This window comes from Ornithorhynchus anatinus, chromosome X2, assembly GCF_004115215.2.
Source record: "Ornithorhynchus anatinus isolate Pmale09 chromosome X2, mOrnAna1.pri.v4, whole genome shotgun sequence".
NCBI lineage: Eukaryota > Metazoa > Chordata > Mammalia > Monotremata > Ornithorhynchidae > Ornithorhynchus > Ornithorhynchus anatinus.
This window is the reverse complement of record NC_041750.1, coordinates 7,496,609-7,522,398: the sequence shown is the minus strand read 5'-3', so window position 1 is coordinate 7,522,398 and position 25,790 is coordinate 7,496,609. Positions and strand designations below refer to the sequence as shown.

At 44.8% G+C, this 25,790-nt stretch overlaps 1 protein-coding gene across 1 annotated transcript in view; it reads right to left on the bottom strand.

Moving 5' to 3' along the window:
• Positions 1–25,790, bottom strand: part of MEGF10 (multiple EGF like domains 10) — a 110,339-nt gene that overhangs the window by 19,984 nt on the left and 64,565 nt on the right. The window contains exons 8-13 of the mRNA XM_029053407.1: positions 24,999–25,135; positions 20,765–20,977; positions 12,064–12,238; positions 9,665–9,785; positions 8,708–8,871; positions 5,991–6,093 (exon numbers count right to left, since the gene is read on the bottom strand). Coding sequence (XP_028909240.1) covers positions 5,991–6,093; positions 8,708–8,871; positions 9,665–9,785; positions 12,064–12,238; positions 20,765–20,977; positions 24,999–25,135 — 913 coding nt within the window. The remainder of the gene's footprint in view (positions 1–5,990; positions 6,094–8,707; positions 8,872–9,664; positions 9,786–12,063; positions 12,239–20,764; positions 20,978–24,998; positions 25,136–25,790) is intronic.

Genomic DNA, 25,790 nt, shown 5'->3' with positions numbered 1-25,790 from the left:
TCCAAATGGACCACTGTAGACATTCCAGAATGTTTAGTTGCAAAATAGCCCCAAGGATGTTACGGGTTCAATGCTTTGTCTGACATCTTTTGGCCTGAAACTGATTGAAAAAAATCACCATGACCTGAACCCTCAATACAGAAGCAGCCACAAATGATATAATATGAAAAACTGCTAATTAAGATCTCAGACAAAGTTTCCTTTCTGGCAACTCAACCTTTGTTGTTCTCCTGAAAGTCTGCTTAGTAAGTGCCAGGAAGCATCTATGAAAGCATTCGGGCCCATATTGGATCTTATTTTCATTTACAAATGACTATTATTGTAGTCTGGATCATTTAGCTAGAAAAAGAGGGACAGATTCCAGCCACAAGGTTCATATGTTACGTGAGTGCTTCCCATGGGAACGTGTTGAATTTTCATGCCTTTACGATTTTGTGTTATTTGATGTTGTACATCCAACTTTTTCTTCTGTTCTTTCTGTATAAGGCTTTCCCATTTCAACTCAACAGAGAGCAGTTGTGTGGGTATAAAGCTGTTGTCCATTCTCCACCCATGTCCCATTCAGAAATTCAGTGATGTGATGAGCACTGCTTCAATGCTGGGGGACCGATAGTTGCATTTATTGAGCGCTGTGTGCAGAGGGCTGTACTATATAACAGATACATTTCCTGCCCACAGTACAACGTGTGCACCGGGGTCTACTGATAGCGTCAGATACTTTTGCAGTATCTAGGGGAAAGACAGACATTGATATAAATAACAGAAATGTACATAAATTACTGATCCTACCCTGTCCACGGATGTTAAGTATGGCAAATAGGTGACTCTGACGGAAATGGTCTTGAAACCTGCTGTGAGCTCCATGTTAAATCCAGGACTTAAAGTTTATTAGGGACTTGATTTTAGAGAGAGGCACCATGGCCTAGTGAAAAGAGCCCAGGCCTGGGAGTCAGAAGAACTCAGGTTCTAATCCCGGCTCTGACACTTATCTGCTGAGTGACCTTGGGAAAGTCACTTAACCTCTCTGGGCCTCAATTACCTCATCTGCAAAATGGGAATTAAATCCTCCCTCCAATTTAGACTGGGAGCTCCATGTGGGGCAGGGACTTGTGTGCAGCCCGATAAACTTGTATCTACTCCAGTCCTTAGAACAGTGCTTGACACATAATAAGCGCTTAACAAATACCATAAAAAAGGGACTAGCTTCCCGATTCGATTTTCTACTGCTTTGCAATTTGCTGCATCATTTGACAGAGTGTTGCCAAAGTAGCAGAATCCAGTACTGGCTCTGTGTGGCCGATGAAGAGAAGAATCTGCCGGTACAGAGCCTCAACCTTCTTCACGCTGTTGGATCCATCCCTCTTTGCTGATTCTCCCAAGTGTTTCATAGGTGAGGTTTTACAGCTTACCTACTGATAGAAAAGTGACTTACTTTGTTGGTTTGATAGTATTTCCTAGAGGATCAGAGTTGTAGTCAAAATTTGGCTTTCAGATTCCTTGATATGCTTTTGAAAAAGCTTAGTACTGGACTTAGTACTCAGCCCTGCTCTATTCCATTGCTGAAGGGGAAGGAATTAGACAAGGTCCCTTCCATTCTGATGCAGCCAGCCATATTGGCACTGAACAACCTTGGGATTTCTACGAACCTCTCAGGCCAACCAAACGTCTGCACCCGGGTCTACTGATAGCATCAGATACTTTTGCAATATCTACAGATACCACATAGAGGTCTTGATTTTGTTTCACCTATCCACCATCTGACACACAGCAAAGATCAGGCTTGCTGTCTGCAGCTGTGATGTGAAGCCAGTGTGAGATAATGGGAGAACACTATTGGTCCACGATTCTGGCTAGGATTTTCCTGGCAATGGGAGAGCAGTGAGATCCCATGATAACGTCCCCAGTCAGCTATTTGACCTTTATTCTGGAAAATGGAGATAATGACAGCATCTTTGAAAAATTGTGCCATTTCCATAGTATTTCATATGCTGAGGAAGAGCCTGTACAGTCAACAGAGCTACTAAATCTTGGTGGGTAAAAAAATCAGAAGAGTGAGTTTTTCCATTCCGTGTAGTTTGAAGTAGTGACTTCATTAAATGCTGGTGTGAAAGTCATACCTTCACACATTGGCAAATTAGTGATTCTCTGGAAAGAATATCAACCTCAATGGTCGAAGGTGTGTTAAAGAGATAGCAACAGAATTTCAATGATAGTAGTGATAATAATAATTGTGGTATTTGTTAAGCATTTACCATGTGCCAAGCACTGTAATAAGCTCTGGGGTGGATACAAGCAAATTGGGTTGGAGACTAGTCCCTGTCCCACATGGGGCTCACAGTCTAAATCCCCATTTTACAGATGAGGTAACTGAGGCATAGAGAAGTGAAGTGACTTGCCCAAGGTCACACAGCAGATGAGTGGCAGAGCCGGGATTAGAACCCATGTCCTGCTGACTCCCAGGTCCATGCTCTATCCATTAGGTCATACTGCTTCCCAGAACCATGGGAAAGAGTCGGGAGACCTGAGTTCTAGTCTCTGCTCTGCCACTTGCCGGCTCTGTGACTTTGGGCAAGTTACTGATTTCTCTGTGCCTCCATTTCCTCAAAGGGAAAACGGGAAGAAAACACTAGCTCTCCCTCTCTCAATCTATTTTATATCCACCCCCAGTGCTCAGCACAGTGGCCTACACATAGCAAGTGCTGAATAAACACCATCATTATTATCATAATTATCAAGGGTGCTGGAGTGATGTGTGCAAGCCTATTATACATTCCTGGACGACACCTTCCCCCAAACCCAGTTCCTTCCCCCGGCTGTCTCTACTTCGCCAGCTCCTGCCCCTCCTAGAACGCCTGCTCGCTGTTTCGGGTCAAGGAGGTTTATTTGATCTGTGGCTCTCGGACATATTCTGGTTTTGATTTGTGGCTCTTCAGTTCAAGAGGCTTGGCCACCGAAGTTACATACTTTTCCAAATAATTGGAGCCCAGGATTTCATTGCCTCATTATTCTTATTTTCATTAGAGCATTTCATTCTGATCGCCGCCCATTCATTATTGACCCCATCAATCAGCCCTGACAGCCTGTGCTTTTACTCCACTCCCCTGATGCTCCATCACCACATGTCAGTGCAACAGTTGGCCTCCTTTCTGGTGGCCCCAGTGGTCATTTACATACACCCCCATCCTCTTGCAGACTCTCCTTTTCAACATTTTCCCTATTCTTGTACCATTCTCATCTCTGCACATTAGCCCTCTTCTTTTATACTCTGACTCTTTCTCTGCATTCCTTCAAACTCAAACTTCCCTAATTTGCTACTTTCTGTTGTATGAAGGAATGAAGAAGGAGATGAGGGAAGAAAGGGGAATGGACCTGTCTTTGGTTTTTAAGCCTGCTCTTATTGGATCTGAGTTCTAATTGGAGCTCTGATTGTTGCTTCCAAACCCAGTGGACAAGTTCAGCTCACAGGACCCTACAAATCCATGCCTGGTTTTGGTGTCCTGAAGTCTCACCATCAGTAGTGTTGACAGGCAGCACGGCCTAATGGAGAGATCCGGGAGGTAGTTTTGGCTCGGCCGCAAGCTTGCCGGGGGACCTCGGGCAAGTCACTTTACCTCTCGGTGCCTCAGTTTCATCATCTGTAGGCCAGGATATTAACCCAGGGATGGCAACCATTAGTATTTTTGAGCACCTACTGTTCTAAGGGCTTAGGAGAGTTCAACACAACAGAGTTGGTAGACCTGATCCCTGTCTACAAGGGGCTCACAGTCTAGGGATGTCGAGAGGATAAATTGAAATAACTGCTGGGAAAGGGCATTCAAGGTATTATCGTCAAACTTAAAGGAGCACTAAATAGATAGATCTATCTATAATACGGATATGCTGTATGTAGATAGAGGAGAAATAGCGACATAATATATTTAACTTACTAGAGGGCTTTTGACTGTCAAATGAGGTGGTGTTTTTCTGTTCCTATTTTAGAGTCCTGAAAAGGTGAATCCATACAATTCTGAGTGTTGAGGAGAATTCTAAAAGGAATCCAATAATTTCTAAGTCCAGGTTTGATTTAACGATAGTCAGCCGACTGCAGAAGTATAATAAACTGTGGAAAAACTCGGCTGGGGGAAAGGGGTATTTATGACCAAAATCTCAAAACAACTTCCAGGAAGATCTCGGTTATGAGTTGCTAAAATTTGTACTTCCCCCTTGTTCATTAGAAACACTTTTCTGATCAATGTATCTGCTGCTTCTGGTGCTGATAAGGAGATCAGCGAGAGGCTGTTTTTGCCAGGTCTTTGGACAAAGAGGTCTTTGATAGCCTTTGCAAGTTGCTAGGCAATTGCTGAATGGTCATGATAAACGTCAGCTAAGCAGCTCTAAGGAAATGCTCGTGCATTTAATGCCCGATGCATTATGCCAGGAGTCCCACATCAAATCAGCATTCTCTTGGTGTCTTTAATTGCATAAATGTTCCTTCTACTGCTACATCCCACCCCCTCCAACTATCAGGCGAACCGTCAATTGTTTACGTTCCCTTACGGTATTATTTGGTGGGTCTAGTGGCAGTCTCAGATTTGATTTCATAGAGTACCCAGTTTTCCTACAATGTGAGGGTTGCATTCTTGAAAAAGCCCCTGTTAAGGAAAACTCCTGTGGTAGTAGTATTCACTGGCGCAGTGGGCTGTACCCAAACCAGCTTTTGCTGTGGAATGAATGTTCCCTTCTTCTCTAACAACAATCTAGCCAAAACATACAGGGAGAACATGTTGGTGTGGCAGAATGGAGTTGACCTAGTAATAGGTTTTTCTATTGATTGGCCTGGATCATCTGCTAAGGATAAGTCCAGCAAGGACAAGTTCAACGGTGATCGCTTAACTAGCGATCCGTTACTTCGATAGTCTTCCCACCCATGAAGAACAGTAGCCCAAGTGCAATGAGAGGTCACCCAAATGTCCATCCCTCTAAAAAGGAAACAGGACAAGGTCTAAATAAATCCAGACAGAAATGGCATGGTGGTCTGATTCTAGCTCCTGTCACGTGTGTCATCAGCTGGATTTCTGGCTGAGACTGAAGGGATTGTAGCACCTTAACCCTGGGGGTCTCGGAACCCTCAAATTCGGCTATTTGTGGGGGCCCGTGAGGCGATCTTGTTCGGTGGGTTGGTCTGTTTTAGATCGAAAGGGTGCGTCTTCATATAGGCTGAATTGCTTGTGGTTAATAGTCTCAATTGCAATGTAGGGGTGAATAGTTATTTTCAGTGATGTAGCATTACTGAACTATTTTGGACATGTCCTAGAGGGCGTTTAGGCAGTATTAGCATGTTGTAACTTGTCTTTCCTACATAATCCCCTCTCCTTTCTAAATAGAATTATAACAGCTCTGAGATCTAAAGCTTCCAAAGTCCGGATTTCAAAAGGACTTTGTTTCCAGTAATTTTGGCACACTAAATCTGCCTTTTAGTCAGTCTCTATTGAGAAATGATTCAGTCCATGTCTCCCCACTCCTCAAAAACCTCCAACAGTTATCCATCCATCTCTGCATCAGGTAAAAACGCCTTTCAATCAGCTCTCCCCATCTTACCTTACCTGGCTGATTTCCTATTACAACCTAGCCTGCACAATTTGCCCCTCTAATGCCAACCTATAAACTGGACCTCAAACTCACCTATCTCACTGCCACGTTCCTTGATGCTAGTTCGAGGGAGAGAGGTTCGCAGAAAATCAGCCCAAAGTGAAACTTTCACATTCATGATTGATCTTTGAAAAATCACCTGTGAGGATCAACTCAGCTTTTGGGGTGTAGCAGTCCCCACAGTTCAGATCTGGGGTCACTAAGAAAAACTGCGCTAATACAAAAAACCCAAACCCTAAGTCTTTTCATTGGCCCTCATTTCACAGAGTACCGTTCCAAACATTCCTTGCCAGGTGAGTAAGAGATGTTAGACTTGTAGGGCGATGTTTGTTTTTGAATTCTCAGAGATCTCTGACTCTCACCTGACCATCCTGGGAGGCAACGACAGTATCCTGTGGTTGGGTGACAACCATCCGCATGACTGCAGTCACAGCGCTCAGCACAGTTCATCCCGTATGATCCGTCCTGCCAAAACAGAAATGTCAACAGGGAACTGAAATGTGGCATTTTTCAGTGAAGATGGGAGAATCAGCGCTTAGAATAGTGCTCTGCATGCAGTAAGCATTCAATAAGTACCGATGATAATGAGGATAATCAGCATAGGAAAGAGCGAAGCAGCAGCTAGAACTGGATCTGTTTTGGAGGCAGTGTGGCCTAATGGAGAGGGCGTGGGGCTAGGAATCAGAGCAGCTGGGTTCTAATCCCCATTCTGCCACAGAGAAGCAGCATGGCGTAGTGGAAAGAGCATGGGCCTGGGAGTCAGAAGGTCATGGGTTCTAATCCTGGCTCCGCCACTTGTCTGTTGTGTGACTTTGGGCAAGTTATTTCACTTCTCTATGTCTCAGTTACCTCATCTGTAAAATGGGGATTGAGACTGTGAGCCCCATGTGGGACAGGGACCGTGTCCAACCTGATCTGCTTGTATCCACCCCAGCGTTTAGTACAGTGCCTGGCACATAGTAAGGGCTTTACAAATACCTTACTGACCTGCTGTGTGACTGTGGACAACTTCTCTGAGGCCCCAATTTCCTCATCTGTACAATGGGGAAAAGACACACATTCTCCCTCCCTGCTGAGACTGAGAGCCCCTTGCCGGACAGGGACTGTAGGGTGATCTTGTATTGACCTCAGCTCTTAGCGCAGTTCTTAGCACAGAGTAAGCACTTCATAAATCCTATCATTCTTACTACTACTTGGGAAACAGCAATTCCGTATTAGCCCGGGTCCACACCCTTCATAGCTCTGCTAGCCCCAAATCTGCTTCTCTCAGCCTGAGGCTTTCCTGACTAAAAAGTCCAAGGCACCCTTTTGGTCTGCCTCATACAGAAGCTGCTCTTGCCCCAAGACCGTCTTGGGCAGCTTTCTTGGTGACTGCTCCAACTTTCTTATTGATAATAATAATGGTATTTGTTAAGCACTTACCATGTGCCAAGGACTGTTCTAAGTGCTGGGGTAGAGGTAAGATAATCAGGTTGGACACAATCCCTATCCCACAGGGGGCTCACAATCTTAATCCCCATTTTACAGATGAGGGAACTGAGGCACAGAGAAGTTAAGTGACTTGTCCAAGGTCACACAGCAAACTTGTGGAGGAGCTGGGATTAGAACCCATATCCTCTGACTCCCAGCTCTGTGCTCTTTCCACTAGGCCACATTTGCTTCCTAAGATGCAGAGGCCAGAACTAGTATTTTGTATTTTTTTGGCCCCTGCAGAAGGACACAAACAATGTGAAGCTTCTGAATCTGAAAGGGAGGTGGAAGGACTGGAATCTGAACTCTGTTCTTCTTCGAGCCCAGGCTGGCTCTGTGGGCTGCCAGAGATCCGGTGGAAATTGGTCTGATTAGACTGATTTTCTAGCTCCTTCCTTCTGTGGCTAATCCATCAAGCAGCTCTGAAGAAGGACCGTAGAAAGACCCTCACAGCTGGGGACAAAACTTGCCAAGAAACAAGAGGGCGGATGGAGCCAGTGTAAAATATGGAGCAGAAAAAGGCAACTCGATTACATGCTTCAGACTGGGGTCTGAAGTTTCAGTAGAAGAAAAAAAACCCCTCACTTTTCTCAAACTACTATGAGTCAGTCATTTAAAACCCGGTCCATTTAGCAGCTCCCTGCCGCTGCCTCTAAAGTGGGGCAGAATTGCTCAGATTTGTAGTTCCATGCTGCTTTCATGAATCCATTTTGTGTGTAAAAGAAAAGCTGGCACCCAGTGGGCCTTAGACTGTGAGCCCCATGTGGGATGGGCACTGGGTCTGACCTGACTCTCTTGCATCTATCCCAGCGCTTGGCACATAGTCAGTGCTTAACAAGTACCCCATTATTATTAGTATTAATATTATGGTGCTTCTTTGCCTGCCATCAGATTGGGAAAGAAAAGTGATTTCAGCTTTTTTCTGGGACACTGGTAATTTGGTCATATCTGAAATGTGACAGAGCGAAATGGTCCTGACCGTTCATTCAATCATATTTATTGAGCGCTATGTGCAGAGCACTGTACTAAGTGCTTGGGAGAGTACAATATAATGGTAAATGGACATATTCCCTGCCCACAATGAGCTTACAGTCTTGAGGAGACTAGAGAGTGGGGTATTGGCCTAGGTGAGCAATCCTTTTGGGAGAAGTCAGCCAAGTGCTACTAGAAGCCAGGGAAATTCCAAGGGTGGCCTGTGATTTCAAGCTGAAGCTTGTCTTCAGCCCAAGGAGGGCTTCTCTGCTTAATCTCTCATTTTCCTCGATGGGCTCCAGAGTGACTAAAATGATAAAGGAAATGTGCTCAAGGACAAACGACTTGGAACGTGTTCGTGATCCAGACACCCGAGTTAGAAACGGCTAAACTCTTTCAGCTATTTCTCTAGCTTCCCTTTGGCTCCCTCCCCCTAGACTGTAAACTGTGGGCAGGGAATGTGTTTATTGTTATACTGTATTCTCCCAAGTGCTTAGTACAGTGCTCTGCATAAAGTAAGTGCTCAATAAATCCAACTGACTGACTGACTCGTCAGGCGCATGGCAGGGACTTGTCAGAAGGCTCTTGGGCCAACTCCCTGCAGGCTTGCAGGGTGGCTATTTTGGTTTGTTCTTACCTGGCAAGTGAGTTCACACTTCTCCCCTCGCCAGCCCGGGGCACAGGTGCAGGTTCCATCTAGAGTATTGCAGGCCCCTCCGTTTAGGCACTGGCATGTTAAATTGCAGCTGAAGCCCCATGTGCCACTGGGACAGTTGATTGAGCAATCCACGCCGTGCCAACCTGCCACAACCGAAACGCATAGGACACGTTGAGAAAATCAAAGTCAGCCGGTGGTCCGATTCTCTGCTCCACAGCAACGTTTCCCTTCTGTAGCCTCTCGGAGATTTCCTGGCCTATACTAGCGTAACATCGACTCAGTAGAAGCAGACTCAGAGGATAGTGGAGCTTGCTCAAGGACGAACGAAAGGTGCCCTTGAGAGACTGGGAGCAGCTGGAAACAGTGCCCATTCTGCAGACGGGAGCCAGCACTGAGGAGTCAGCTGGTAATAGGACATTTGACAAAGGGGAGGGCAAGGAGGAAGAGGAAAAGGAGGGCACTTAAAATGTCCCCTGACAGATACCACGCCACAGTTGGCTCATAGGATCAGGCTGGTGAAAATGGTTGCCATCCCAAGCTAAAGTCACTTTATCTGCACGAGCCTCTAACATGTAAACTCATTGTGGGCAGGGAATGTGTCTGTTTCTTGTTATATTGTACTCTCCCAATCACTTAGTCCAGTGCTTTGCACAAAGTAAGCACTCAATACGATTGAATGAATGAATGAACCCAATCAATTGCCTTTCAACTTGACTGGGTTAAATTGTAGGGCCAAGAACTCGTGGCTTGTCCCCCCCTTCATTACTTCCTTTAACCTGCCATCAGGTTGCCCAAGCCAGACATGAGCACCGGATTCTAACAGGGAACTGCTGCGTGTTTCAGAATCCCAACTAAGAGCCCTCATGCTTCTGAAGTTTTCCAATGTCTGTTTGCCCCTTTAGATGGTCAGGGCCAAGGTTAACGAGTTGTCCTCACCTGGTTTGCACGCACAAGAGCCGTCCACAGGAGAGCAGATAGCGCCATTCTTACAGCCGCACTGAGAGGAACAGTTCACCCCATAGGTTTCCAGAGGACAGGGAATAGAACAGTCGATGCCCTAGAAAGGCAGAAATAAGGAAATGAATAGAATTTTCCATTGGGAAGAGCAGAAGAAATTAAGAAATGTCATCCTTGGGCCAGCCAAGGACCCAGCTTCCAACGGTGGCCCCAGGATGCACGGAGGAGCCGTGTGCTGGTGGCCCTCTTGGACATCCGTCCTCATAGTTAGGGATGGATCACCCATCTAACACATCAGATTTTTTCCTCTCCATCTCCAACATTCCCCCTCATAACCCATTTGGGATGGCCCATCCGTAAATCTATCCAAATCCCTCTTGAACCTGCTGACAATTCATGCCTGATCAACTTCCTGTGGGAATAAATTCCATAACTTTTTCTCCCTCTGTGAAAAAGCGTTTTATTTACTTTGAACCTATCATCCTCATCTTCAATGGGCACCTCCCTTTCTTGTTGTTGAATATGAAGACATGTACTGTAATGCAAATTATCCATGCACGGAATCAAATCTTATGCCTTCAAATTGTAAATGACCAAGAGATCTTCTCGGAATTGCTGTTGCCACAGTCTGACCAAGTTTTGGATTAGTATAATCTAGCCTGTCATCATCTCATCCTGTGTTAATGACTATTAAGAATTAAGTTTGATCCAGCACATCTGCTACATTTACATTCAGGTTTTGCCTCAGGAGCAGGAAGGATGATACACTACACAAAAGTATTTATTCACACCCTTTAGTTTCTCAGTTCTTCATTTACCTCCTGAGACAGTCTTTCTCAGTCTTTTTTAGCGGCTATTCCTCTAGCTCCTACCCCCTAACTGTGGGTGTCCCTTTGGTCTCTATTCTGATCCCCTTCTCTTCTCGCTCTGCACTCCCTCCCTTGGGAAACTCATCGACCCCCCACACTTCAGCTACCACCCTCAAGCGGATGACTCCCAAATCTGCCTCACCAACCCTGGCCTCTTCTCTTTTCTACAATCTCACATCTCCTCCTGCCTCCAGGACATCTCTGTATACATGTCCCACAGGCACCTCACGCTCAACGTCCCAAAATGAACTCCATTTTCCCTTCCAAATTATCTCCTCCACCGAACTTTCCCACCACTAGTGGACCTCAAATATGACAGATAATTACTTTCCCCCCCTTCAAAGTTCTAGTGAAGGCACATCTCCAAGAGGCCTTCCCAAACTCATGTCCATAGCCTCCCTGCAGCTTTTCCAAACCTTCAAATCCCTCCTGAAGTCCCTGGTGCCCCACCACCTCCCTCCCTAACCCCTTTTGACCTCACCAAATTACTTTGTTGGGAAGCAGCGGCATGACCTAGTGGAAAGAGCCCCGGCCTTGGAGTCAGAGGACCTGGGTTCTAATTCTGGCTCTACCACCTATCTACTATGTAACCATCTGCAAAATGGGGATCCAGTACCTGTTCTCTCTCCTCCTTAGCCTTGCTTGAATTCACCCCAGTGCTTAGTACAGTATCTGGCACATAAAACAATTATTATTATCATTAGACTGGGAGCCCCACGAGGGACAAAGACCATGTCCAACCTGTAGATCTTGTATCTACCCCGGCACTCAGCATTGTAAGTGTTTAACAAATATCATTAGATCAGCTGGCCTCCTCTCTCCTAATCCTACTCTTCTCCCACCTCGTCCAATCTGTGCTCTTCACTCCTTCCAACAAAAATCTTTATTTGTTTCTGGCTCTCGACTCTGGTCTTCAACCCATGGCTCACACCACTCCTCCCAGCCTGCAATGCCCTAACCATCTCAGCTTTGCCAAACCGTGTCCTTCCCATCCTTCACAGCCTTCTCCATCATTTGATGGGACCCATAACATAGCTGTGACTTGACTGTAATTACAAGTCTTCCGATTGATCAATCATATTTGAGCACTAACTGTACAGAGCACCATACTAAGCACTTGGGAGAGTACAATATAACAGAGTTGGTAGACATGTTCCCTGACCACAGTGAGTTTACAGTCTAGAAGGAGTCTTAATCCCCATTTGACAGATGAGGTAACTGAGGCACAGAGAAGTGGAATGACTTGTCCAAGGTCACACAGCAGACAAGTGGCAGAGTTGGGATTAGAACCTAGTTCCCTCTCACTCCCGGGCCTGTGCTCTATGCACTAGGCCATGCCAATTATCCTCCCCAGTCTCACTCCTCCATGATTTCTCTTCAAGTTATCTCACTGGTGAATTGACCTGTATATCCAAACTGCAAAGTAATGCACTCATCGGCCTCCTGCCCTTCCCCTGCAACTCCATCAAGATCGCCCTCTGCTTCGGGCAAACGAAAAAAATAATTCACCTTAAATCCAGGGGCACAGATGCATTTTCCAGTCACACTATCGCAGTCAGCCCCATTTTGACAGCTGCATATCTGCTCACAAGCTTCACCATAGAATCCAGGGGAACAAGTCTCGTTACAGTAGAGTCCAGACGAGCCTGGCTTACAGGAACATTCTCCAGACATCGGGTGACAGCTGAGAAAAGGGAATGAAAGGAACAAGTGATTTCTGGAGTAAATATGACACCAAGGACCATTGCAATTCTGGGGGAAGGCAAAGAGCTGTTTCAGGAAAGTCAGGAAACTATATACATTCCCCCAATAACACACAGATATGCATTCAGCTTCAACTCCCATACTCACCAATTTTGTTTTCTATGAGACCCATTCAGGTCTAATTCTGCCTATGATGAGCCCAATTCTTTCCACCTGTAAGAAGCAATTCATGGAGATTGACCCTGATGAGAAGAGAAATGGTTTCATCCTGCACTCTGCTCAATCGATGGTGTTGTTTACTGAGTGCTTACTGTGTGCAGAGCACTGTACTAAGTGCTTGGAAGAGTACAATCCCTTTCCTCAAAGAGCTTACAATCTAGTGGGGGAGACAGATGGTAAAATAAATGACAGGGGAAGTGGCAGGCTATAAGGACATATGCACAAGTGCTGTGGGGCTGAGGGAGCGGTGATTGTCGAGTGCTCAGGTGGAACAGATCCAAATTCATAGGTGACACACGAAGAGAGGGCGAATAGGGGAAATGAGGGCTTAGTCAGGAAGGCCTCTTCAATGCCATACACTCTCCTTATACAGCCGTAGTCATCACTGGAACATTTGGGGATAAGGCCTAGTTGTTGCCTTGTACTGATGACTATCAGTGCAGTGGTCACCTGAATTCATCCTCCCCTATTGCCCCAAATGAGCCCATGGCATGTACTGCCAGGCACGGGGTTCAGAAATCACAAGCTTTATGGCAACTTTTTTTTAATGGTATTTGTTAAGCGCTTACTACATATCAGGCACTGTACTTATATTCTGGGCTAAATTTACCCTAAGTTGACTGAACACACTCTCTGTCCCACGTGGGGCTCTCAGTCTAAGCAGGCGGGAGATAAGATATAGGTAATCATCATTTTACAGATGAGGAGGCTGACCCCCAGAAAAGTGAAATGACTTGCCCAGTGTCACACAGCAGGCAAGTGGCAGAGCCGGGATTATTATTATTAGTAGTAATAATAATAATTGTATTTGTTAAGCGCTTACTATGTGCCAAGCACTGTTGTAAGCACTGGGTAGATATAAGGTAATCAGGTTGCCCCACTGGGGGTTCACAGTCTTAATCCCCATTTTGCAGATGAGGTAATTGAGGCACAGAGAAATTAAGTGGCTTGCCCAAGGTCACACAGCAGAAAAGGGGCAGAGCCAGGATTAGAACCCAGGTCCTTCTGCTCCCAAGCCCGTGTTCTTTCCACTAAGCATGTTGCTTCCCTTAACTTCTGCCACTAAAGGAGGTGGGCACCCATTGCAGTGAAGCAATGCCCCCGTGAGAGGCTTCAAAGGTGGCACTGCTGTGCACCCCCAAAATGGTAACCAGAATCAGATTAAATCATCTGCTTCCCTGGTGGTCATGCCATCTTGCAAATCACTTCAGCACTCGGGTGGAAGATCTGTTTGATGTGTTTGGTATCTATTGCATTACTTTGTCATCTATGTTTTGTTTCATTATTTTATTTATTGTATAGTTGGCCATATGTGCCTGCCTGACTCCACCATTAGATAGTAAGTTCCTCAAGGGCAGACTTTATGTCTTTTTTTTTTTCCTATTACATATACCCACACAAGGCTCTTAATAAATGCTGGGGTTGTTGATGATGACAATGACTGATACCATGATCCGCAGCAAAAATGGATGCTTTTTCATGGGCATTCCACGGACAAACTGGCCTTGACGATAAAGGAATCGCTGTTTCCTCAAATCATCTCAGCAGACGTAAATTCCATCTCTGTTTCTCCAAATATGGGGTTCATCAGTACTAAAACAGGATTAATCCGGTTGAAACCGGATTTGCAATCAGCACCCTACTCCAGCAGAAAGATCAAACTGGTCTCTAATCCTTTTGTCTAAAATACACGATGATTTGGCGAAATAAAATGCAGCAATTCAATTAGTAGACAGCTGTACTTGCAGTATCTGTAAACTGAGAAGACTCGTGGGACTCCGCTCTAGAAAAGACATGAAGTCAGTAAAAATGGGTAAAGGTAAAAGCAGGGACCTTTCTCAAGTGATTTTAGACTCCGGTGTCCATACCTGGTGATAGACCATCTGTCTCTACCTGAAACAGCAGCTTCATTGAAAGACTAACCAACCAGCTGTTGCCTTACAGCAAATGTACATGACCAGTGGGCTAAGGATCGATGTGTGGGAAGAGTTGACACAATGGGACACTCTGTGACACTCTGGCTGATAGAGCACCTGCTTCTGGTCAAGAGAAAGCCCAAATAACCCAATCAGCTCAATCGCAGGGGAAGACTGATGGGATGGAACTGTACTGCGTTGGAGTGACTTTGCAAAAGGAAAAGGAAATTGTTGGACCCCAGACACACTCTGGCACTTCATCTTGACTTTCTTTTTTTAAAATATGAGTTCTCCAGTGCTCCAAACTTCCATAAAATACAGGCCTTGCCTAGGCATCTTGGGCATTCAAAGTAAATGCAGTAAAAGGCAAAGTGAGTAAAAGGCATTGTGGGCAGGGAATGTGTTTGTTATATTGTACTCTCCCAAGTGTTTAGTACAGTGCTTTGCACACAGTAAGTGCTCAATAAATAAGACTGACTGGCTGACTGAAAATAACATCTTACCAATCCATTGGGTTTCTCTGAAGGAGCGATAAGCATGTGGATAGAGGAGAGCCGGGGACAGAAGTTATTTAGATTTTCAAAGGGCCTTTGACAAACTTCCTCACCAAAAGCTTAAAAAATAAACAAACCCTGACTAGACACTAGACCCCACTGCTGGTGGTAGACACTATCCTTGTGCGTAATGAATTTAGAGTCCCTGCCTACAATGAGCTTCCCATATTGATATGTACACCAGTGTTGTGGGGCTGGGAGAGGGGATGAATAAAGGGAGCAAGTCAATCACTCGTTATAATCTGCTTGCCTGCTTGTTACACTTGTCTGCTGTGTGACCTTGGCAAATCACTAGACTTCTCTGTTCTTCAGTTATCTCATCTGCAAAATAGGGATTAAGACTGTGAGATCCATGTGGGACATGGACTGTACCCAACCTGATGAGCTTGTATCTACTCCAGGCCATAGTACAGTGCCTGACACATAGTAAGGTTTTAACAAATACCATAAAAAAAATCCACAGATCTGGGCTCTATATCAATGTCTAAATAAGTTTGACTGGCCTAAGCTCCTTATGCATCAAAACTTTTTTTTTCCATCATTAGGAGAAATGGGATGCCTATTAGGTCCAGCCAGGTTCAGCCTATTCTACAGAGCCATGCTTGAGGATGCAACAAGAAGCTGGTCTCAGAATCCACTTCTAATCCACTGGGAAATTCTTTCAACTCAACAGTTTAAGTGCATCATCCAAAGTCCTCTAAGCTTCCCCAAGAGTTCCTAATGCTGAGGAGCATGAGCTAGAAACAAAAGCACATGACATGGAAAGGATCATGTAGCACTTTTCAGAATCAGCAAAGTCTTATGGACTGACAATTTATTTGGTCAAGCCTGCAAGAATGTACCAGCCCATAGCAGGAAAACCTCATTTCACCGCCAAACAAGCCTATCAGTGGTGGAGTCGAACACATCTCTCGATTCTGATGAGAAGATAGACCAAGATAGAGAGAAATCCAAATCAGAAAGGCTAAAATGTCCTCTGGGAGACTGACAGATGGAGCGTGGCACCAAGATTCGCTCCAAAATGAAGTTCCAGAGCTATATTATACGGTCTATCCTTCGCTGTAAGATCTTGACTTACCATAAATGCCAGATCTGATTTTAAGAGCATTTTCATCAGTGCCACCTATGTGCTACACTGAACATAAAATGGTAAGATGGGATCAAAATCAGTGGAGTCATGGAACTCCAGCACTGAAGCATCAAGCCTTTGCTGGGGAAGACTCGACACTGAAGAGCTGCTTAATGTTGAGCTGAAATGGGGGACAAAAACAGGGAAGCAGAGAAAGCCTTGAAAGATACGATGAAGTAAAACTCAAACAGCCCACCCATAGAAGGTTTAGGCAGTGGATTGACCAACTTTACAGACCACTCTTTTCCTGATGGAGCTAATTCTAGCTAAGGAACCAGAAAAGAGTGATGCCCAGGGCAGCCATAATGGAGAGAATCTCTTTTGAGGGAAGATGGATCCTGGGATACAGAAGAGCGCTTCTTGAAATCAACACCTGCTGTGGCCACATCTGTTTAAAATGAGGTTCAGGCCTCCCTGAAGTCTCCCCAGCCAAACCCCACCCTCTTCATACCCCTGCCCCACAATCCTGTTTCCGTTGACAACCTGGGATTTCCCCTCTGGTGTCTCATGCCACTCCTGCTCTACAGTCTAAATAATTGTGGGTTGTATGTTAAGTGGACTGGAAGGGAGGGAAGAAGGAAAGAGGATGAAAGGACAGGAAGAAAAGGGAGGGGGAAGTGGGAAGAGAGGAGAGAAAAGAGGCAGAAGAGAAAAACAGAGAGACAGAGTGACAGGGACAGAATGCCACATATGGATAGACACGAGGAAGGATGGTGAACGGGATGGAAAGTGGCGGGGAGAGACAGGCAGGAGATACCCCTCTGGCCTCTTTTTGCCTTTTCATCCTCCCATCAAGCCATCCTCTTCCTTCATCTGATTCCGCCTTTCTCCCCCTTCCGCTCCACTTTTCAATAGCTGAGGATGCAACAGTTGCACCCGTAAATGATGGGGCAGCTCTGTTTTATGGCTAATGGATGGGAACGTGCAGTGACAGCCTTAATGCTGACCAACCTCCTCATTTCAAGCGACAGAGGCAGCAGTGGCAGCCTCCCGAAAAATCCTCTAGTGGCCCCAGGCAGACCCAGCACTCCGAAAGAGCCTTTTCATTGGAAATGAGGCTGCTGAAGGGCAGCAGGTGGTAAAATTATGATGGCATATAATCAGAGAGCAGTGCAACACCTGGGCTGTGGGAACTAAGAGAAAGCCAAATTATTTGAAAAAGATTTCACACCAAAAAACAAAAAATCAGCAAGACTCCGGCAAGGTCCCGAGTTAGAGAAAGGTGGCGATATTTCAGCGAATATGTTGGCCCCTGTCAGCAATTTTCAACTATTTTCCATATTAGGAGAAATGGCAATTACCACCTAAAATCTATGTGCAAGCCCACGAAAACACATTTATAGAGAAAATGAATTCAAAGAAAATGTTTAAAAGAAAGAACATGCTTCACCTTCAAAATCCAAAATCATGGAAACAATAATCAAAATGTAGACATATACATACCTCTCTAGACTGTAAGCTCGTTTTGGACAGGGAATGTATCTGCTAATTCTGTTGTACTCTCCCAAGCGCTTAGTACTGTGCTCTGCACATAGTAAGTGCTCAATAAATGCAACTGATTGGTTGATACCCCATGGTATATTGGTGACAAGGGTCACCTTAGGTTTAAGAAACAATGTCTGTACCTGGGACTCCTGCTTTCATTGGAGAACCTGCTGTGAGAGGCAGGGGGAAGGAACGTTAATGGGGCAAACCTGAGCCTCATTGATTGATGCCATCATCAGCACTGGGTAATTTGTGATGAGATGGAGAGAACTGGAGTCCATTTGCATTTTTTTGATGGCTTCTCATTTCAGTATTAATAATGGTAGAGAATAAGGGAGATGGTATATTTCTTTGCTCAACTTCTTGTTTTCTCCCTAATGCAAGCCTTATGGTACTCACTGCATAGTTTCTACATATGTTATCATGGAAGGCAGAAAAACATATTGAAGGCACCTGAAGCACAAACTCTAAGAGCATGGTGATCCAGCATGTTTAAATGGAGAGTAAATTGGGAAAAAGAATCAGTACTGGGGACAATGTGGGGGGGGGGGGGGGAAAGGACGGACATGGAAGGGGGAGGAGGAGATATGTTAAGATGTAGGGAGAGCAAAAAAGGAGGAGACAGAAGCATACAAAGAGTCACGGAATGTATGTGAGAATGAAGATACTTGATCTAAGAATTTGCTGCTGATGACTACTGGTAGCATTATTACAAGTATAGGGTTCAAATCTTGATTCCAGTGGACTATATTTCCAATTTTCAGAAAAAAAAAATGGAATTTTCAGTTTGATGTACCCAATATTTGGGATGAGGATAGCCAAAATTTGATAAGGGAGAAATTGGGAATTGTGGGGAGAGTGAGGTTTCTGGAATCTGTAATTCATCACGAGCGTTAAGACTATCCATATGAAGCTTGCTTTGCAATATGCTACTCTCCAGGACACAAGAAATAATCAGTAGCCCCTTCCCAGCATACTGAAACACTTGAATATGTAAATATACACAGATTATATGTAAAATCACCAACTCAGTACATCAACATTAACATGCCATTAAAAATTAAAAGTTCAGCCTGCTACGTTGCACGGCCCCACCACTTTTCTTGCTATTATCTGTTCCCATGAAGAGGAAAAATTGCTCTGGCATCTGTAGCTTTTGGGACTTTGGGTCCCTCTGCTGGCCTCTTTTCTTGGGGCAAAGTTAGGTATTCTGCCTAGGTCCAAGCTACCCTTGAGCATTGGTCAGATACTAGGCTTTGAACCAAGGTCACATGCTAGCCCCCAATCAGTGGTTGCACTGAGCGCTTACTGTGTGCAGAGCACTGTAGTAAGCCCCCATCTGGAGCTCACAAGTTCTCTGAAATCTTTTAATTTTTCCCAGGCTGTCAGACTTATTCCTGGAGAAAGGGAGCACCACTGTCAACCCCTCCCCTTAAGGCTGACCCCGTAAACAAAGGTTGGCTGATTAGGAGAAAGTTGCAAATTTTCTCCCAATGTAATCATCTTCTGATTGAAATAAATGCCCCCCCGCCCCCCCCCCCCCAACCTTAAAGGATGCTTGCAGTGTGTGGCTTGCAAATCTACTGAGACACATTAAGGATGCTTTTCTTTTGGCTTGTCTGTTACTCTCTACAGAATGCAATCCAATACACACACACACCCGCCAAAGTTTCCAAAGCTATTTTAGGTCCTACAGAGGGAAAATATGCTTAAAAAAGAGTCAACTATGTCCTGCTGTTTACATGTGAACATTTGTGATTTGATGTGGTCACAAGCTGCCTTTCAGAGGTATAAATGAAGTTAACAGCTGCACTGAATACGAATCTGAAGGAATTTTAGGAATATCCGAACTGCAATATAATGCTCTTCAATCCTGTCAAACTCCACTCTTCCAAAGGCTGCAGTTCAAAAAACCCAAGAATAATTCATAAGCATTTGGCCCTATTGTGACTGGCAGAAAGGATGTAGGAGGGTGAGTGGGTGGAAATGTGGTTTCCCACTAATTAAAATCTTAAGACAGGCTGGGTTTTGCTGTTTAAGATATTTGGTTAAAAAATCCACATAAGTTCTGGAAATATATTTTCCCTTTCTGCCCAAGAGATTAACTCCATCACTCTTCTTATATGGGTTTGTTCTAACTGCAGTATGTTCCATTACTGGAATGGAAAATACTGTAGTTAGCACAAACTCATATAAGTTCCATTACTGTAATGGAGCATACTGTAGTTAGTATAAACCCTGCCATGACAAGAGATCAGAACTTATTAATGTACCAAAAAGACAACCAACAACTCTCATCATCTAGGTAGTTTGGATTTTTGAACTTTGTCTGGAAAACTGGAAACTCATTTGCTGACAAATGTCTGAATCAGGTATCAACAAGGTCCTTTACCGGATCGGGCATTTCTGGAGGAAAGAGGAGGCATCAGCGTCCTAGCTCTGCCTTCACCTATTGCTGCTTCTGTTGCATTGGGATTCTCAAAGCTTCCAATTTGCCCAAGTAGAGGCCAAGGCAGCTAGGGACTTTTGCTCATCACATAGCACTTCTGTACTTATCGATCTACTTGGAAGCACTTCTTCCTTTTGCCCTTTTTTTGTTTGTTTCTCCATGGTATTTATTAAGTGCTTACTCTGTGCCAAGCACTGAACTAAGCGCTGGGGTAGATAGGAGCTAATCAGGTTGGACACAGTCCATGTCCCAGATGGGGCTCACAGTCTTAATCCCCATTTTACAGATGAGGTAACTGAGGCTCAGAGAAGTGAAGTGACTTGCCCAAGGCCACACAGCAGACAAGTGGCAGAGCAGGGATTAGAACCCATGACCTTCTGATTCCAAGGCCCATTCTCTATCCACTACACCACGCTGCTTCGGGAAGCCAGGTAATAATTATAGTACTTAAGTGTTTACTATGTGCCAAGCACTGTTCTAAGCATGGGGTAGATACAAGTTAATCAGGTTGGACATAGTCTCTGTCCCATCTGGGGCTCAGGCTCTTGTGTAATGTGAATTAGGGGGAATCCCTGATTTGCAAGGCAAGCAGAATTGCTGGGATTCTACACTCAGGTCCATGTCCATATTGTTGCTGATGCCTGGCCTAGATTTAGCCTACTCTCCTCCAAAGGAGAGCGACCTCCCGAACAACTGATTTTGTGGATTAAGACTTTCCAAGAAGTAAAGTTGGTAAGAAGTGACACAAACCCACCTCTGGGTGTTCTTCAAGTAGCAGGGACATTGTTTGTCACATTTGATGCCGTAGATGCCTTCGCTGCAAAGCCGAGTCTCGCAGTGTTCTCCAGTGTATCCCAGTTCACAGAGGCAGGCACCGTTAATATGATAACATTCCCCACCATTCATGCACTGGCAGGTCTCGGCACATTGTACGCCATACATCCCAACGGGGCACTCATCCTGGCACCTAGAGGGGCAGACAGGGGAAAAGTATTCATTACCCTCAACATTAAATCAGGAAGAAAAATCCCTATTTCAGGACATCATTGTCAAAGCTGTAGCTAGGGGTAAATTAACACTGAAAATTACCTGTTAAGGAGAGATATTAAAAATTTGACCTGATTATTTGTCTAAAGGGCATGTAGCAATCACCTACACACCTATTCCTAAAGCAATAATTAAATGTTAAATGTTAAACCAATTAAATGTCACTAGAACAGAGCTTTCTCTGGATTTTCTTTTTTTCATTAAGGGGACCTAATAATGGCTTAGACAGCCTTAGCTAGTTAGCTCCTGTTTTCCTACCCTATCAGTTTCTTCAAATTCATTATTGGAGATTTGGAAACAATTCTCTGCCTTCATTTTGCGTGGCCTGGGCATTCACTACAACCTCCTTCCAACATTTGCTTGAACGGGAAAGCATTTTATGCTGACATTTCATGCATCCTCTGGCCTGTCCATTACTTTCCTGTTTGGTTTTTGTCTGTTTTTCTTTGGGCTGAGAGAATCTTTCCCTCATCCTGAGGCCCTGTATGTGGTGACACCTGTTCCTGTGAGCAGAGGTCGGTTGGGCTAACCTCAAAGATTAAGTTACTCCTGACTTCAGGGCATAGCCTGTGTGGGAGAGAATAGGCTTGTAAGAACCAATTTTCAACTGTCCCTTCTCCGCCATTGCTACCCACACCAACTTTTCTTTCTAGCGTGGCTCAGTGGAAAGAGCACGGGCTTTGGAGTCAGGGCTCATGAGTTCGAATCCCAGCTCTGCCACTTGTCGGCTGTGTGACTGTGGGCAAGTCACTTAACTTCTCTGTGCCTCAGTTCCCTCATCTGTAAAATGGGGATTAAGATTGTGAGCCCCACGTGGGACAACCTGATTCCCCTATGTCTACCCCAGCGCTTAGAACAGTGCTCGGCACATAGTAAGCGCTTAACAAATACCAACATTTTTTTTTTTCTTTTTTAAAAATAAGGCAGATGTCACTGTGGGATGCAGTTGGATTTAGCCTGGTGTCCCACTGGAGATGGAGCCATTAATAACTGTGATAGTGTCCTGGCTTATCCAGAATATGACAGTAGTTTCAGGATCAACAGCCTAGCTCAGGAAGGAGCCAACTTCTAACTCTACCCCTTTTCTTTCCCTCTGCTGCCATCTTTCTCTCTCTCTGCCTGCCCTACCAATCAAATATTAATGGGAAACAATGCCCTGACACCTCCCTTTAACCTAAATAAAGAGCAGAAACTTTAAACAAATATAGTTTTGCCAACATGATGCCAACTGGCCCTAGGTTTTTCCATGTTGTTCCACTTCATATGCAGGTCTATAGCAGGGTCCTCCAAACTTTTTTTTAGAAATTGTACTGCAGTCTCAAGGATTTGCTTCGAGTCTCCCCTCAACATGCCTCCCCCTCTTATAGTCCTTTCATCCAGGCCCTGATTCCACTCAGCTCCTTTTCATCCCACTCCTATAACCCCTTGCAAGTACATGTCCACACACACACACAGAGGTTATAAGTAGGAAACTGGATAGGTCAAACTGTAGGTGCTCCTTAGGATATTCTGCATAAACTCCTCTGGGAGCCCTAGCAGGGCTATCTTGGAGTACCATCTTAGCTTGTCTATGAGATTATCTCCTAATATGGTCAGCAAAAAGATCTAATGCCTGACTGTAAAACCAGCCAGGTTTCACTGTGATAGCCACTTCTCGCGGACCTTCCTGGGGCAAACAGGCTTTGTGGAGGGTTTTACGGAGTTTCCCCAGAGGGCTTGAGTTCCTGTTGGGCAGTTTGGGCTCTTAGTTAACTCTCCACAAAGCATTTACTGAAAATGGTGACCGTATTTATTCAGCACTGCAAAGGTAAGACAACTAGGGCTATGGAAACAGTAGAGGCTTTATGTTTTTCAAGGTGGGCCTCTGAAGATGTCCAGTGAAACCTGGATAATAAAATAATCTACACATACACACACACACACCCTAAAGTCTTTCAAACTTCAAACTTTCTCTAGTGAGCAGTAAGCATATCTTGTTCAGTTTCAGTTTTGTAAAGAATCCAGCACAGTTCCCTGGGCCGATGAGTTCCCAAGAAATATTATTCTGGTTTTTGTGGTTTAAACATCCCACTTCTTGGCCAGTCTTCATGATTTGTCCTTATAATAAAGCAAAGTATTAACATGATTTGTTCAAAGTCTGCATCTCCTTTGTTGTTGGAATGGAATTCTTTGTGCCAGGTCAATAGAAACAGCACAGATATCTGGGTGCCATTCCCTGCACTTCTATCTATTCTGCTACAGAGAACAAAACTGTCAGCAATGCTGTATTTTGGTCTGATGCCACATGGCAATTCAGGTTGAGCACAGTTGACTATGGTCTTCAGTGGCTTGTCCATGCTCTTAATGACGATGAAAAGCAATAATGTAGCCAAGTGGTCACCACATCCAGCTCTCTCACCTTTCTTCTTGAAGATGGTGATTTTACAGTGAACTTTTTCAAATCCTGACATTTTCTAAATGCTCCATCTGTTGAGGAAGAGCTCGAGCAGACTTCTGAGGATTAAGTCCCTTCTAGACTTGCACATTTCTTCAGGGATGCTAACTGACCACTAAAAAGTAAATTTGATTGGCCTTAGAAGTTCACTAAGATCCTTAGGCTGTTTCATGACTGAATGGTCAGTCAAGTCAGAGTCTAAGGTGCCCATTCGGAACCACGCCCGTTTTCACAGGAGCAAAGCAGCGCCAGATGGGAGGTTCAGTCCTGTTCAATTTATTCTAAGCCACCATGATTGCGGATGGGACGAGGGACCAAAAGCCAGTTTCAGAATATTTCCGAGACACTAGAAAACTTACAGTTCAACTGGCTTCTTGTGTCATCGAAAAGGCTTTGAGACAGTAGTAAAGTAACTGCTTTACGCTGATGACTGTAGTCTTGAGGCCCATTCACAAGATATGCAAATGATTATGAATCACTTTGAAGGGTTGGCACAAATGCATGGACAGGCTACCAATCTTGGGGGCTTTTTTCCCCCCTCAAACTTCAACCAGAAAGCTCTATACACAGAGACTTTCACCGGCAACACCAAACTTAGGCTGTCACTGAATTTTACTTCCCAGGGAGACAACTCTCCAATGATGCATGGATAGACAAAGAAGTAGCCAACAGAATCAAGAAAGTCAGCAAGACTTATGGGAAATTGGCAGACAAGGTTTGGTGACAACTGGGCATCAAGCTTCATACTAAGTAGAAGGTTTACAGAGCTGTGGTGGTGTCCAAACTTCTGCTTGACAGGTGAGACCCGGATCTGCCGCAGAAGGCATATCCAGCTTCTTGGATAGTTTCTCCAGCATGATCTTCTCAATATACTCAAAATCAACCAGCAGGACATCAGGACTGGAAAGAAGTCAGCTCACCAACATTGAGGCAATGCTCAAGGAGTTGCTGGGAGGGACACATGAGTCCAATGAATAATCCCAGGAATCCCAAATAGCAGCCCTATGGTGAACAAGCATTTAAAAGACACGGCGAAGTGCCGACTCAAACAGTGTTTTAGAGTAGTAAACTGTCAGGAGACCACTGCAGACAGAATGGGCTAGTCAGTAAAAGTCAGGAGAGGAGTGTTCTTGAACAGAAACTTCAGGAAGATTAGAAGACCAAGCGGCAATCCCTAAAGCAGTGATGGGCCCTAAAGATTGCTAATACATCGGTGCAACAAAGAACTTCACGTGCACCCAGCATGGAATGGGTTGCAGGTTTCCCCATCAGTCACACTCGCACAATATACCTTTCAGCAGCTTCACCTTTGAAAAGGTGCTTGCCCGAGTCAATCCTGTCTGTCTGAGACAGGGATGGTGTCTAATACAACACCGTGCCCAATAGATGCTTTTCGAAGATGGAGATGATGCCACCGGCCGGGCACATCATGGACATTTAACTAAACCCAGGGCTGTCTTGCCTCTCCAAGCCCAGAGAGGGGAGGATAGAAGTGCTCATCTCTTACCGCTCCCCAGCGTAGCCTGGGCTGCAGCGACACTGACCCGTCTCCGAGTCACATGCACCTCCGTTATGGCACTGGCACTCCTGGGAGCAATTCTTTCCAAAGCGCCCTTCGGGGCAAGGCTGACCACAGACTGTGCCCTGCATTGAAACAGAATCTGACAATTAGATGAGCTGGCAGCTGGGGGTGGGGAGGAGAGGAGGAGGCGGAGGAGATGGAGAAGGAGACGACTGAAAAGAAATGAGATTAATGGGATCCTAAGGCGATCGGTAGGCGGACTCGGCTTCGTCTTGAAAATGCTAGATTTTTCTGGTCAGCCTATGGGCATTATTTGACCAAAGGGGTTCCTCTGAGAATCCGCAGAGGTTTCTCCAATGCTCCCAGTAAACATTTTGATATTTAAGGCTGACTGATCATCACGTATTTCTCCCTCTCTCTTCACCAAAACCTTACACCTGCCTTCAACACAATGTAAAACGCCACTAGCTGTCGAGAGAGCTGTGTCCGGATACTTTTTTCCTTATGCTTTACTACATTAAAAGAAAGCAAACAAATGATAAATATGCCTTTGATTTACTGAAAACATAAGACATCAATTAAGGATTTTTGAACCTAAATCAAGAATGTACTTCAGGGTTCACAAGAAAAGCTTCTGTAGAAAAGCCAGGATAAATTTCATTAAAGCTTGCAGGAATTTCTTAAACCAGTGAGCTAAGTCAAGATGAATAGGTGGACTTATTAGCCAGAGAGAAAACAAGGCATCCATACAAATCTCTCTCCTCTCCTAGAGGTTTT